Raw genomic sequence first — 14,784 nt, forward strand, 5'->3', positions numbered from 1 at the left:
ATCCATAATTTAGTTTCTATGCTATAGTTAAATATAATAATTGTCTTATAGGTTATATATTTGTCTAAAGTTTAACCACGGATGTAAACAGAATATAACGTTACTCAGAATGCGGTAGTCCACAGATGTAAACAGAATGTAACGTTACTCAGAATGAGGTAGTCAACTGTGCAGAAAAGAACTTTGCGGCACAGAAACGTCACTTTTCTGCACACTAATGTCAAATATCTTATATTGTGAGAAAATATCAAGTTTGCTAACATAAAACCGTGCAGAAAAGTGCACTTTGAATAGTGGTTGTAGAAAAATAACTATTTATTAACGTTTCGACGTCCAAATCAGACAACAAAAATGTTGTTGCTTAGTAAAAAATTTTTCTAATAATTTCTTTAATCTGACTCGTTTATATCGGCAATTTAGACATATATTATACATTTTAAAGTAGAAGATTTTAAAATGATATTGCCAATATTTGAGTTGTGTTCCTGGGACGACTTTACTTAAAGATAGTTCATTCGATTACATAAAATCAATGAAATCAACCCCTACTCAAGAATATCCGTCACAACAAAATCATAGCATGTGATCTGCCTTTAAAAAGACAACCAAATTTAACAGTGACAGTAAAATTCCCGGGAACGCAACGCATATTGGCAATATCATTTTCTTCTACTTTAAAATATATGATATATGTCTGAATTGTACATATAAACGAGTCAGATGAAATAAATTATTAGAAGAATTTTTTACTAAGAAACAACATTTTTGTTTGATTTATTTATATTTTGGATTTTGACAACGGCATCCGATTTGGACGTCGAAACGTTAATAAAATCATTTTTTTTTTATCAAAATTGTGGCTTAATTCCCATTTAAAATAGTTTGTTAGAAAAATCCACAAGGAAATAGCTTCAGAACAACATCAATAAAAATAGTAACAGTACCTATTTATAGCCCAGTAAATGAACGGGAAATTCGGCGATACCGTGTAATTTTCAGGGGCAACTCCGAATTGCATGAAAATTTGGATTTAGGTTCTACTTACCCTCCACTTCAAAGTTGAAATTGTGCCGTTGGTTGCTTTTACTTGGGGGGTGACAGTCACCCCTTCTCGGGGGTGAAAAAACGTATGTTCAAGATAAGACCGTAAATGGATAAATTGACTGATTTTAAGCAACTTTTGTTCTATAGAGTTTTTACGTAAGTCAATACTTTTCGAGTTATTTGCCATTGAAAATGTTGATGTTCGACAAAAAAAAACTACGTTTTCAGACGGTTTTTCGCAAATAACTCAAAAAGTAAATATTTTATCGAAAAAAATATCCTTAGCAAAAGTGTAGCTTATAAAAAACCCAAAAAAAACGGTGTATCAGTAAAGTCTATCAATCAAATAAAAACAAAGTTGTAGCTCATGAAAAATACGTTCTTATTCGTCTAATTCCAAATCGAATATTTCAAGGTGAAACCACCGAAAAATTAAGCACTTTTCGGGAAAAACCCATTTAAAATTTTTTAAAGTGTTTATAAAAAGCTTTGTTTTAATTGTTAACAAAAGTTTTAGCATTAAAAATAAGCGAGTTACGCTCAAAATAAAGTTGGCCCTCTTTTTTTTTGAAAAAAATCATGAAAATCTCGCCGTGTTTAGCTCCCCAAATGAAATTAATCGCTACCACTTTACAAACAATTTACTTACCTATCTATTTTTTATATGATCTGTCAGTCTCACCGGTTTAAAGTGTTGATTTTTGAAAGGTTTATAATTGAGAAAGCTTGAATGGGTCACTAATCACGAGTGTACGCAAATTTTGAACAGCCATATCTTAACCAATTTTTGTCTTACAGAGAAACAAAATGAAACTAGCATATTTATAATAGCAAAACTTACATTTTTTACTCCTTAAGATTTTTCTTATCACTAATACTTTTTAAGCTATTTTGAAAAAATGAAATTTTTCAAAAATTTTTAGAAATTTTTTTTTACTATAAAACCAAATGTTTTCAAAAATAAGCACTTCAAACCAATCAAACTTACAGATCATATAAACAATACACATACAGTTAAAATAGATGGTAAAGCCAAACGATTAATTTCATTTAGAGTGCTAAATAGAGGGAGGTTTTTACGATTTTTTTTACCAAAAAAAAGGCCAACTTTTTTTTCAGTGTAACTCGCTTATTTTTGATGCTGTAAACTTTTGTAAAAAACAAATAATAAGCTTTTTTTCGATACTTTAAAAATGTTAATAAGGTTTTCCCGAAAAACGCTTCTTTCTTCTGCGATTTCGCGTTGAATTATTCGATTTGGAATTAGACAAATAAGAACTTATTTTTCGTGAGCTACAACTTTGCTTCTGCTCAATTTGTAGACTTTACTGGTACACCATTTTTTTCGTTTTTTATAGGCTACACTTTTGATAAAAATATTTATTTCGATAAAATATCAACTTTTTGAGTTATTTGGGAAAAACGGCCTGAAAACGTAGTTTTTTTGTCGAAAAATCAACATTTTAAATCGCGAATAACTCGAAAAGTATTGACTTACGTAAAAAACTTTATAGAACAAAAGGTGCTTAAAATAAGTCAATTTATCCATTTCCGGCCTTATTTTAAACACGCGTTTTTTCACCCCCCGAGAAGGGGTAAATGTCACCGCCCCCCAGTAAAAGCAACCAACGGCACAAATTCAACATTGAAGTGGAGGGTAAGTAGAACCTAAACCCAAATTTTCATGCAATTCGGAGTTGCCCCTGGAAATTACACTCCAAAACGGTCATTTATTGGGCTACTAAGTATGTAAATTATAATAAGTACGTTTATCAGGTGCAGGGTTATTCACTATATTTTGACCCCCCTCTAAACTGCTTTATTTACAGAACTGGAAAAAATGTAAAATACAAAAGTTACACGATTTTTTATGTAGTTTTCGAAAATGATAGTAGAAAAACAAAGAAGGTGCAATCAAAATGGTCACATATGTTATCTTTGTTAATTGGAATGGAACACCCTGGATAATGGTTACGCATTGGAATAGAACGTTCTGTAACGAACCTTTCCATATTGAGTTTGAAGGACCTATCTGGAAGAATAAGCGAGATACTAGATGTTTTGAATAAATCTAAATGAATAAAATATATCATTTTATCTGAAGAGTGGAGATATACAGGGTGTCCCGAAAAGATTGGTCATAAATTATACCACAGATTTTGGGGTCAAAAATAGGTTGATTGAACGTCACTTACCTATATACAATAGTGCACACAAAAAAAGTTACAGCTCTTTGAAGTTACAAACTGAAAATCGATTTTTTTTCATATATCGAAAACTCTTAAAGATTTTTTATTGAAAATGGACATGTGGCATTCTTATAGTAGCAACATCTTAAAAAAATTAAAGTGAAATTTGTGTACCCCATAAAAATTTTATGGGGGTTTTGTTCCCTTAAACCCCCCAAACTTTTGTGTATGTTCCAATTAAATTATTATTGTTGCACTATTAGGTAAACACAATATTTTTAAAACTTTTTTGCTTCTTAGTACTTTTTCGATAAGCCAGTGTTTATCGAGATATTTTGAATATTTGTCGAATTCACCACATATTTGTATATGGTTAAGTACGATTATTAGACCGGTAAGGATCTGTTTTTAGGTGGATGTGAGAGGGGGCATTCAGATTTTTGCGGATAAAGTTAGGAGATAACTTCGTTAATAATAATTGATTTATGCTCCTTCTCAAATATGCCCGGAACATTAATAAAAAAAAAATAAAATATTTAAAAATTTCAAAAAATTTCGTTTTTTTTCTACTTTTTTTGCTTATAACTTTAAAACGATTCATTGTGGAACAAAGTCGTACAGGAATAAAACAAAGATAATAAAATTCTATATCACATGCGATTGGTTAAAAATGTATTAATTTATCACCCTTGCTGCAAAATAGCAATAAATATAAAATAAGGGGGCAAAACAAGCCTGTCCTTATTCAATGGTTTTCCATCACTTAGGTTACACTTGGAACCTTCCTAATTCGCTTAGAAAATTTTTGTAATGTGCTAAAACCGTACACCAGATTTCATTAAAATTGACTTACTAGATTTTGAATAATAATTTTGCAATCTAAACCTTTTTTTAAAAATTAAAAATTTTTAAAATCTTGCACAACAAAATCAAAAAGATGCACAACAAAAAGATTTGTCAATTTTTTACATATAAAGAAGCACTCCACCTACCTAATGCACTTTACAGAATTGAAATCGGATTGTTTAAGCAGCCTCAGCAATGTTTTAAAGTTATAAACAATTTTTTGGCTTATAAACAAATTAGTCCTGTGGCCAGGAGGGGGTGCTACGGGCTCCTTTATTTAGATGGACTTACCCAAGATTTTTATGTATTTTTTGACCCGTAGAACACGATTTTTTTGGGTAACAGTTGATCCGGATGTCGATAAGATTGTTATAAACAAAGAACTTGAGGAATTACGTAACATCGATTTTTCGCAAAATAAAACATTTTTTTGTATTTCTTGGGTAATTCTAAGCAAAAAATGTTCTTACAAGTTTTTTCGTAGGATGCATAGTTTTCGAGATAAACGCAGTGGAACTTTAAAAAATTCGAAAAATTGCAATTTTTGAACGCGAATAACTTTTGATTAAAAAATAAAATAGCAATTATGCTGAAGCATTTGAAAGTTTAAGTCAAATTATACCGGTTTTAATTATTTGCATTGCTAAAAATTCATTTTTTTATTATTAAACAAAGCTAATTTTTTATAAGCCAAAAAATTGTGTATAAGTTTAAAACATTGATGAGGCCCCTTAAATAATCCGATTTTAATTCTGTAAAGTGTATTAGATAGGTGGAGCACCTCTTTTTATGTAAAAAAATTAGACAACTTCTAAATGGTCTACTTTTTGTTCAGAAAGATTTTAAAAATTTGAACTTTTTTAAAAACATTTAGATTGCAAATTTATTATGCAAAATCTATTAGGTCGATTTTAATGAAATTTGGTACACGGTTTAAGTGTGTTACAAAGAATTTCCAAAGTGAATTACTAAGGTTCTAAGTGCCACCAAAGTGGTTAAAAACATTGAATAACAACAGGGGTATTTTGCCCCCTTATTTTGTATGCATTGCTATATTGCAGAAAAGGTAATACGTTGAGACATTTTTGACCAGTCGTATATCATACAAAATTCAATTATCTTTATTTTATTTCTCTACGACTTTGTTCCAAAACGAATCGTTTTAAAGTTATAAGCAAAGAAAGCAGAAACAATCGACGTTTTTCGAAATTTTTAAATATTTTAATTTTTTTATTAATGTTCCGGGCATATTTGAGAAGGAGCATAAGTCAATTATTATTACTGAAGGTGTCACCTAACTTTATCTGCAAAAATCCGAATGCCACCTCTCACATCCAAAAATAGACGTTTTTTGACAGATCCTTACTGGTCTATATAGCTGAAAATTTATTTAAAATTTACATTATTAGGTATATTTTAAAAAAGAAGAAACATCTCGATAAAAGGTGACTTATCAAAAAAAGACTAAGAGGCAAAAAACTTTTAAAAACACTGTGTTTATCTAATGGTACCACAATAATAGTTTAATTGGAACGTACACAAACATTTGGGGGGTTTAAAGGAACAAAACCTCCATAAAATTTTTATGTAAACATATTAAAAAAGAAGCCGCATCCCGATAAAAACTTGCTTATATAAAAAATACCAACAGGCAAAAAAGTTTTAGAAACGTTGTGTTGAACTAATGCTATCACAATAATGAATTAATTGGAACGTACACAAAAGTTTGGGGGGGGGTTTAAGGGAACAAAACTTCCATAAAATTTTTATGGGGTGGACAAATTTCACTATAATTTTGTTTTAAGATATTCCTGCCATAAGAATGCCCCATGTCCATTTTCAATAAAAAATCTCTAATAGTTTTCGATATATTGAAAAAAATCAATTTTCATTTTGTAACTTCAAAAGGCTGTAACTTCTTTTATGAGCACATTTGTACTAAGGTAACTTAGGTTCAATCGAATTATTTTTGACCCCAGAATGTGTGGTATAATTTATGACCAATCTTTTCGGGACACCCTGTATAACGGGCTAAGTGACAAAAATACACAATCGAGAAGAATGAGTTTTTATCAGGAAACGGAACGCTACTTAGCGTGGACGCTAACTTTTGAATTTATTTAGATCTGTTTCCAATGCAACTTGGCCCATGATACAGGTTAACGGCCTTGCTGCATAGACCATTATAATGGAAAACAGAAATATTTATTTTTTGTCACTTGGCCCGTTATATATATCCACTCTTCATCAAGTATCTCGCTTAACTATCATATAAATATCTAAATAAACTGAAATTAATATCTAGTATCTCGCTTATTTGTCCAAATAGGACCATCAAATTCAATATGGAAATGTTCGTTACAAAGCGTTCTATTCAAATGTGTAACCATATACAGGGCGTTCCATTTAAATTAACAAAGTTAACATCTGCTGTCATTTTGTTTGCTCCTTCATTGTTTTTCTAATCTCATTTTCGAATATTACATAATAAATCGTGTAACTTTTTTATTTTACATAAATAATAATAGTTTCCCTTTTTATACCGCTAACGCGACTTTGGGATTATAGCAGGGTAGTTTGTATTTTACATTTTTTTTCTAATTCTTTAAATAAAGCAGTTTACAGGGGAGTCAAAATGTAGTGAATAACCCTGTATTACATACATACATATACAGACTAATTTCATAATTTTGATTAAATTTATCAATTTTCGTTGATTAAATTGCAGATATTGCGAGTTTTATCAATTTAAAGTGTGAATTCTGGACTTTACAGAAAAAGCATAATAGTAGGATAAATGCAATTAACATGAGACATCTACAAGCTATAGCCGGAATGACCAAATTGGATAGAATAAGAAATGAGGTAATAAGAGGGATAACTAAACAGGAACCAATAATGAATAAAATAATAAAGAGACAATTAAACTGGTATGGACATCTGATGAGAATGAAACCTAGTAGACTAACAAGGAAAATTCACGAAACAAGGAATATTACAAAAAAGAAAAAAGGCAGACCGAGGAAAAAAATGGATACAGCAAATAGTAGAAGCAGGAAAAATTAAACAGAAAACGCTAGAAGAAATGAAACTAATAGCACAAGACAGAAACGAATGGAAGAGATGGGTGAATATGTAGCTAAACTAAACCCAAATCCGACACCTGAAAGGGTATAAGGAAGGGGAGAAAGAAAGAGAAAGAAAGTTTGAATTCAGTTTATGAAACAGTAAAATCGCTTGGTTTTTAAACCCATTATCTTTGGCAAATTATGGACTCATAGGCTCACGATGGATATTTTTAAAATCGTATTTACCCTACATTATATTTAAGGCGCTCAGGGCAATAGTGGTCTAACCCCAAAAACGAAGTTTTGAGATAAATGCAATCTTTGCATTCGTATTTCCATTATACTTACTTGATGGCGCTACAAATTATGTAGCATTTAGCCAAATATAGAGGTAGGTTGTGTAGACCCTTGTTAATCCGAAGATTTAATGTTGCTGCTATTATTGATATATTAATCTAAATATGCTCAATTTGTGGCTTAGGCCACTGTTGCTTTGAGCGCCTCATTTATTTCTTTTATTTTATCCTAACCAGTCACTCTATGAAAAAAGCATATACATGGGATGTGTGATGGCCGTATGTATACACCTGGGACTGCACACCCCACCCATTACTACTTTCCTCCTAATATTATTTTCTCTTAAGAGGAAACAGTAGCGATCAACAGGTAGCAAAAACGCGTTCCAAGATTGCGGCTGTAATTTTGAATATTTTTTCGAGATATTTGGCACACGTATTCGTAATATAATAAAGAATGGCGGTACAGAGCCCAATTTGAAAAATATATTAATATGTGGAAATTACTCTGTAATTAAATACAATATTAAAAAAAACGAGCCTGTACCGCCATTAAGAAGAAAAAAATACACTTTCTTCAAATAAACTTTTTTATCCGATGCCTAGATTTTGTGTCATTTTGGAACTAATAAAATTTTTTATTTCATTAGTAGTTCCAAAATGACACAAAATCTAGGCATCGGATAAAAAAGTTTATTTGAAGAAAGTGTATTTTTTTGTTCTTCTTAATGGCGGTACAGGCTCGTTTTTTTAATATTGTATTTAATTACAGAGTAATTTCCACATATTAATATATTTTTTCAAATTGGGCTCTGTACCGCCATTCTTTATTATATTACGAATACGGGTGCCAAATATCTCGAAAAAAATATTCAAAATTACAGCCGCAATCTTGGAACGCGTTTCCGCTATCTGTTGATCGCTACTGTTTCCTCTTAACACTGTACTAACAACCTGCTGTTACAGCAGTCAGGCAACACCACTACGATGTAACTAATATCAAGTAAATACTTCAACTGCAAACACAGACAAGTCGCCCTTCAGGCACTAAATACCTTTCAGGTAGGTAAAATGGACCATACTCGTGGAAGTTGTGCATCGAGGTCACGTAAGGACAGACGTGGGCTCGATGGGCATACCTTTCGGGCGCTCAGCCGTAGGGGAGTACAAAATTTATTTTGCCAATTCGACGGCTGAGTAACCGAGCACATACTTTTTAGGACACAAGTCCAAAGTTAAGTAATAAAAAAACTAAGTCATCAATAGGGAGAAAAGCCACATAACCACCACATAAAGTTGGCTTAACCACATAAAAGCAATACAGAGGATATCCTCTTACCCAGGGCATCCAAAGCAACGGTCAGTACAAAACTTTCCCATTCGTTATATCGTGCGATATGGAGGGAAGTAGTATAGCTTGGAGGTCAGATAGGTACAAATCCATTACGGAGTGTGACCTGGTTTGATCTTCGGACATGTGGGTCCCACTGTTCTACTAGAACAGACATGTCCCCCGAGGCAGAGGTTGTATGAGTATGTGTTGAGTAACCAACAGCAGATACACGGTAAATGCACGATCCTCGTATATCCAAGTTTATTCTACCAAAATATTAGTTCAAATTTCTAACCGGTAAATAACTGGCCTAAACATATTACTCACAGATGATGTATTATACAAGTGTTGAGGTATTGGCCAGAACAGTAATTAATCTTGTGGGGTGTAAACCGTATACCACTAACCACACTTAAAAGCCGTCATGTACTGGCGTGTGGTTAGTTAGACTTATACATTAAATTAATATCTATAACTTCATTTCAACTATGGTGGGTGCCATCATCAGGCTTTTTTGCACCATTCTAATATATTTACTAGTTTTTGTAATGTATACCCCATACATTAATAGGCCAGTAGTTAAACTTGTTTAAAGAATACAATTTACAATAATGTTTTCCCTTAAATGGATTGTAGTCAATTATAGTCCAGGAATCGAAGCTTTTCACCTCGCAATTTTTACAGAATGGATCAATTTGCTTGAAAATTTGAGAATAAGTAGTGGATAGTCCAAGGATCAAAATATATATGATGCTGAAAGGCGCTTTTACCATGGGGGTGGTTGCCACCCCATCTCGGGGGTGGAAATTTTTTTATTACATTTTGACTGCAAAAGTTGATAAAACATTCATTCTAAGCAAAAAATGTTCTATACATTTTTTTGATCAAATTAATACTTTTCGATTTATTCGCTATCGAAAGTGTTAGAAAGTTCTTGGGAATTAAATAACCTACAATTTCATATTAAAACACTTTTTCGTATATCTAATGCTAATCTGTCTATTCTGAAGAAAATGGCATTTTTTAAGAAAATACAAAAAGTCGTTATTCGCTTTTATCTCCAGTTTTTAAAAAAATAATCATTCCAAGCCAGTCAAACTTCTAGAATCTATTAATAATACATAAATAAAGAAGAATGAATAAGGCCAATGACTAAAAACACCGCTAATTTAGATTATTTTGCTTCCAATTGGATTTCTCCCTTTTTTTTTTTCAATATATTGATTTTTTAACCGTAACCTTTTTAATTTTTATCTTAGAAAGTTTGGTAAAATAATATTTTGTAGGTTTTTACAAGATCTATAAGACTATTAATATTAAATCCTTTTAAAACTCTCAGTCGCAAAAAGTGGTGACTTTGAAAGGGTTGGTAAAGGTGATTTTTAAATGTTATTACAAGTTTTAATTGTCAATAGCTCACTCAATTTTTACCGTAGAAAAAATAATTTTTGCAAACCAAGTTCTTGGGAATTAAATAAGCTACAATTTCATATTTAAACATTCCTTTCGTATCTCTGATGCTAATCTTCCTATTCTGAAAAAAGGGAATTTTTTACCAAACTCCAAAAATTCGATATTCGCTTTTGACCTCATTTTTTTAAAAACTAATCACTCTAAGCCGGTCAAACATCTGGGACATATTAATAATACATAAATAAAGAAGACCAAATAAGATCAATGACTAATTTGAATTAGGGTGGTGATTAGGGGTTTGCTTCCGATCACTTTTCGCTGAAAAAAATTGGAACTGACATTCTTTTCATTATAAGCCACTTAATTTTTGAGCTAAAGACTTTCTTTTTATTTCTGGAGATAGATATTTTTAAATACTTCAAATTAGTTTAAACAAGTTATCCTCGAAAAATGCATAGTTTTCCCGTCTTTTGACTTTGAACTACAATATTTAGCATTTGACGAAGAAGAGCTAACATATAGTAAAGTATAGCTCGATTACTATTGGTCTTAAAGAAAATTTAAAAAAATGGTTTTATTGATTTTTTCAAAAGGTACATTTTTGTTAAGCAAAGTTGTTTTGATAAAACGAAAACTGTTTGAGTTATTTGCAGAAAACTGATTAAAAACATTGATTTTTTCGATATAAAACTAACCCTTTCGTTAGCGAATAAATCGGAAACTATTAATTTTATCAAAAAAAATGTATAGAACCTTTTTTGCTTAGAATTAATGTTTTTACCAACTTTGGCGGTCAAAATATAAAAAAAATCCACCACCGATATGGGGTGGCAACCACCCCATGGTAAAAGCGCCCTTCGGCATCATATAGATTTTGATCCTTGGACTATCCACTACTTATTCTCAAATTTCAAGCAAATCGATCCATTCTGTAAAAATTGCGAGGTTTTGTCCTAGTTTAAGCTTCATTACTTGGACTATTATAGTATTTTTCGCGGTGGGCTGTAATAAGTAAAATTAATTTATTTATCTATATTTTTGACGCCAATTGGATGGGTCTAAACTGTTTCAAAAGGGCCTGCATCAAAAAGGCCTGCATCAAAAATTGATCAGCAAATATGGTAATCCGCTCCTGCTGGAAATAGCAGATTTTCCTTCTTGCTTCTATCTATTTTATAGAAACAAGTAAGGCATACCTACGCCACAAATACGACTCACGCGGTCCAATTCCGACTCTACACGAACGCTTTTGTAGCAACGTACGAGAAAAACATTGTTAAGGTTTGAGTGCAATTTGTTGGGTGCATAATTTTTGGTTATGCAGTTTTACCTCAAAACCTAAAGTGTAAATTCCACTAAACCTATTACAATAAGTAATAATAGCCTTTATACTATGCGTCGTCGTCCCGGCCAAAGACATTAAGTCCAAAATAAGAGATCTGAGGAAACGAACATTTAGTGACTTCTGCCTGACAACAAAATGGTAATTTTGGACTTATCCATATTCAGTGACTTAGGGTCGATTTCTCATACCTGCGTTAATCTATGGTTCAGTTGAACCGGGTTCACGGGTGATCTCCGGTTCTGTTTGAAATGCATTTCTCATTGCGCGTTCATGTCAGTGCTCGTTCTAGAGCTTTCGAGAAATGCCAATAGATGGCAAAGGGTAAAAACCTGTCGCCATTTTGAACTACCTTTTTTATGCTGTTCTTGAATAAAGTTAAATTTAAGTACTTATAGTCAAATAGTCATTTTAATAATTGTAAATAAATATTACAAAAACAAAAATAATGTTATCGTTTATCGTTAGGCTTAATATAATAAAATAGGATATATTTATATTATGACAGCGTTTCGTGTTAATACAACGCATGCGTAGTCCATGAAATCATCTGAACTGAGTTCTGAAATCTTTGAACGGCCGAATTCCACCGTTCAAGCATCGTTCAAGTTTAAACTGCCATCGGTTGAACGGGAATTGAGAAAGACGATTTTGACTTTAAACTGACGTTTACTAGAAGTTCAGGTTAAACTGGAGTTGAACTCGATATGAGAAATTGGCCCTTTGGGTCGATTTCTCATACCTGCGTTAATCTATGGTTCAGTTGAACCAGGTTCACCGGTGATCTGTGGTTTTGTTTGGGATGCATTTCTTATTGCACGTTCATGTCAGCGCTTGTTCTACAGCTTTCGAGAAATGCCAATAGATGGCAAAAGGTAAAAAAACTGTCGCCATTTTGAACTACCTTTTTTATGCTGTTCTTGAATAAAGTTAAATTTAAGTACTTATAGTCAAATAGTCATTTTAATAATTGTAAATAAATATTACAAAAACAAAAATAATGTTATCGTTTATCGTTAGGCTTAATATAATAAAATAGGATATATTTATATTATGACAGCGTTTCGTGTTAATACAACGCATGCGTAGTCCATGAAATCATCTGAACTGAGTTCTGAAATCTTTGAACGGCCGAATTCCACCGTTCAAGCATCGTTCAAGTTTAAACTGCCATCGGTTGAACGGGAATTGAGAAAGACGATTTTGACTTTAAACTGACGTTTACTAGAAGTTTAGGTTGAACTGGAGTTGAACTCGATATGAGAAATTGGCCCTTAGGCAATCAACTCTACGTACATACTTTCTATGACTTAGTTATTTCTGCCAGACTATTAAAATTGAGATTGTGAATCAATCAGGACACTTAACTTAATTTTAGCAAAAGTGGACTTAGTGAGTTTTGCCAGGACGACGACGTATGTTTCCACGTACTTCTTTTAAATACATTTTGACATACTTACATACACAACTCAATCCTTTCTTCCCTAAACCAACTAACATGTTAAGACAAAGGTTGCAGTAAGCTGGCCTGCTGAAATGCTTTAGCCGCCACAAATGGTTGCCGTCTTCTTTCACGTTGGCATCCAATCCCAATAGAACTAGAAGAGGTATTGTTGTAAGTCCTCCTCGTTTCCATTCTTCCAAGGACACCGTTCCGTCTGCGTCGTAATCTATTTCTACCATCATATCTTGAAGAATCTGTAACATAATTAATAGAATATGAGCCAACAGTAACTACAGAAAATGTACCGGGTGTCCCAATAAGAATGGCTCTCGGCCATATCTCAGGAACCGTTTATAGTAGAGCTTTGAAATAAAAAATTTTATAACAAAAGTTGCCTCAGGAAAAGCCTGGAAATTATTTTCATCATTGTGGGTCCACCGCTAGAGGGCGTAATTGAATATCAAAAATAAAAAAATCTAAATTTTACAAAATTTTCCTAATGAAGGGGCACTGGAAATCCGATTATTGTATTCTTCATCAAATTCTGCGCATATTTGATTTAACAAGTTTAACTCTACCTTTGCAAATAAGAGGTGGGGGTGAGTGGGAACCTTGTTATGAAAAAAAATGGCTGTAAGTCCGGTTCTGCTAAATCAAATTTTGAAAACTGGGTCTTGTTGAAGACAGATCTTTTTCTTCAATGTAAGCGTGATAATTTTGAACCATCCTAATAAGTAATAAGCCAGCTGGGAGGCGGTATTTAATTTTTTTCAGAAATCTAGTTTTCTTTGGAAAATATTAAATACAAGTATGCATTTTTAATCACACTTTATAAAATTAGATTAAATTAGCAATAGAATAGCGAAAACCGCATGTCGATACCTTTTTTCTATCTCAAGATATCTCGAGAAACATAAAATTTTATACATAACTGTTACTATCACCGGTAAACTAAGTTAATGAAAAGTAGTGTGCTGTGGAAAAAAACAAAATAACATTTTCCAGATGTCAACGTATAAAAATATAATTAATTAAAACAACAATATAAAGAGAAGCGATACTATTAAAATTAAATATACCACAGAACAAAAAGAACTACTTAGTGACGACCTAAATATTCAAATTGTTGCCCATCATACACTACTCTAGAATACATTATCCAGAGAATACTAAACGCCATTCAAAGCATATCGAGAGCAGAAATTGAGACTGCTGTTCAGTCTACTCTTGAAAGAGTAAATGTTTGCAACGAAAATGATGGGCAAAAATTTGAACGTTTATGTCATCACTAAATAGTTGTTTTTATTTCTTTGTAATAGGGCTTTTCAACGCTTCTCATTTGTTTCGAGCCTCTGTCATATGCCGTATAATCCGTGTATAATATTAATATACGAGATATGAACGAGGCTCGAAACAAATGAGAAGCGTTGAAATGACCTAATATACGTTGACAGCTGGAAAATGTTTCTTTGTTGTTTCCATAGCACACTACTTTTAATGAATTATTTCGTTTACCGGTGACAGTAACAGTTATGTTTTTAAATTTACACGTTTTGTAAGATATCTCGAGATATAAAAAAGGTATTAACATGCGGTTTTCGCTATTCTGTTGCTAATTTTGTCTAATTTTGTAATATGGTATTAAAAATGCATGGTTGTATTTAATATTTTCCAAGGAACACTATATTTCTGAAAAAAATTAAATAACGCCTTCTAGCTGGCATATTACTCAGTAAGTTGGTTCGAAATCATAACTTTTACATTGACAAAAAAGATCTGTCTTCAACAAGACCAAGTTTGCAAAATTTG

At 32.1% G+C, this 14,784-nt stretch overlaps 1 protein-coding gene across 4 annotated transcripts in view; it reads right to left on the minus strand.

Annotated features, from left to right (window-relative positions):
• LOC114331137 (diacylglycerol kinase 1) overlaps nt 1-14,784 on the minus strand; it is a 1,205,680-nt gene that overhangs the window by 72,775 nt on the left and 1,118,121 nt on the right. For all 4 annotated transcript variants that reach the window (XM_050643769.1, XM_050643768.1, XM_050643771.1 and 1 more), the window contains one exon: nt 12,992-13,229. In XM_050643769.1, coding sequence (XP_050499726.1) covers nt 12,992-13,229 — 238 coding nt within the window. The remainder of the gene's footprint in view (nt 1-12,991; nt 13,230-14,784) is intronic.

This window comes from Diabrotica virgifera, chromosome 2, assembly GCF_917563875.1.
Source record: "Diabrotica virgifera virgifera chromosome 2, PGI_DIABVI_V3a".
NCBI classification, from domain to species: domain Eukaryota; kingdom Metazoa; phylum Arthropoda; class Insecta; order Coleoptera; family Chrysomelidae; genus Diabrotica; species Diabrotica virgifera.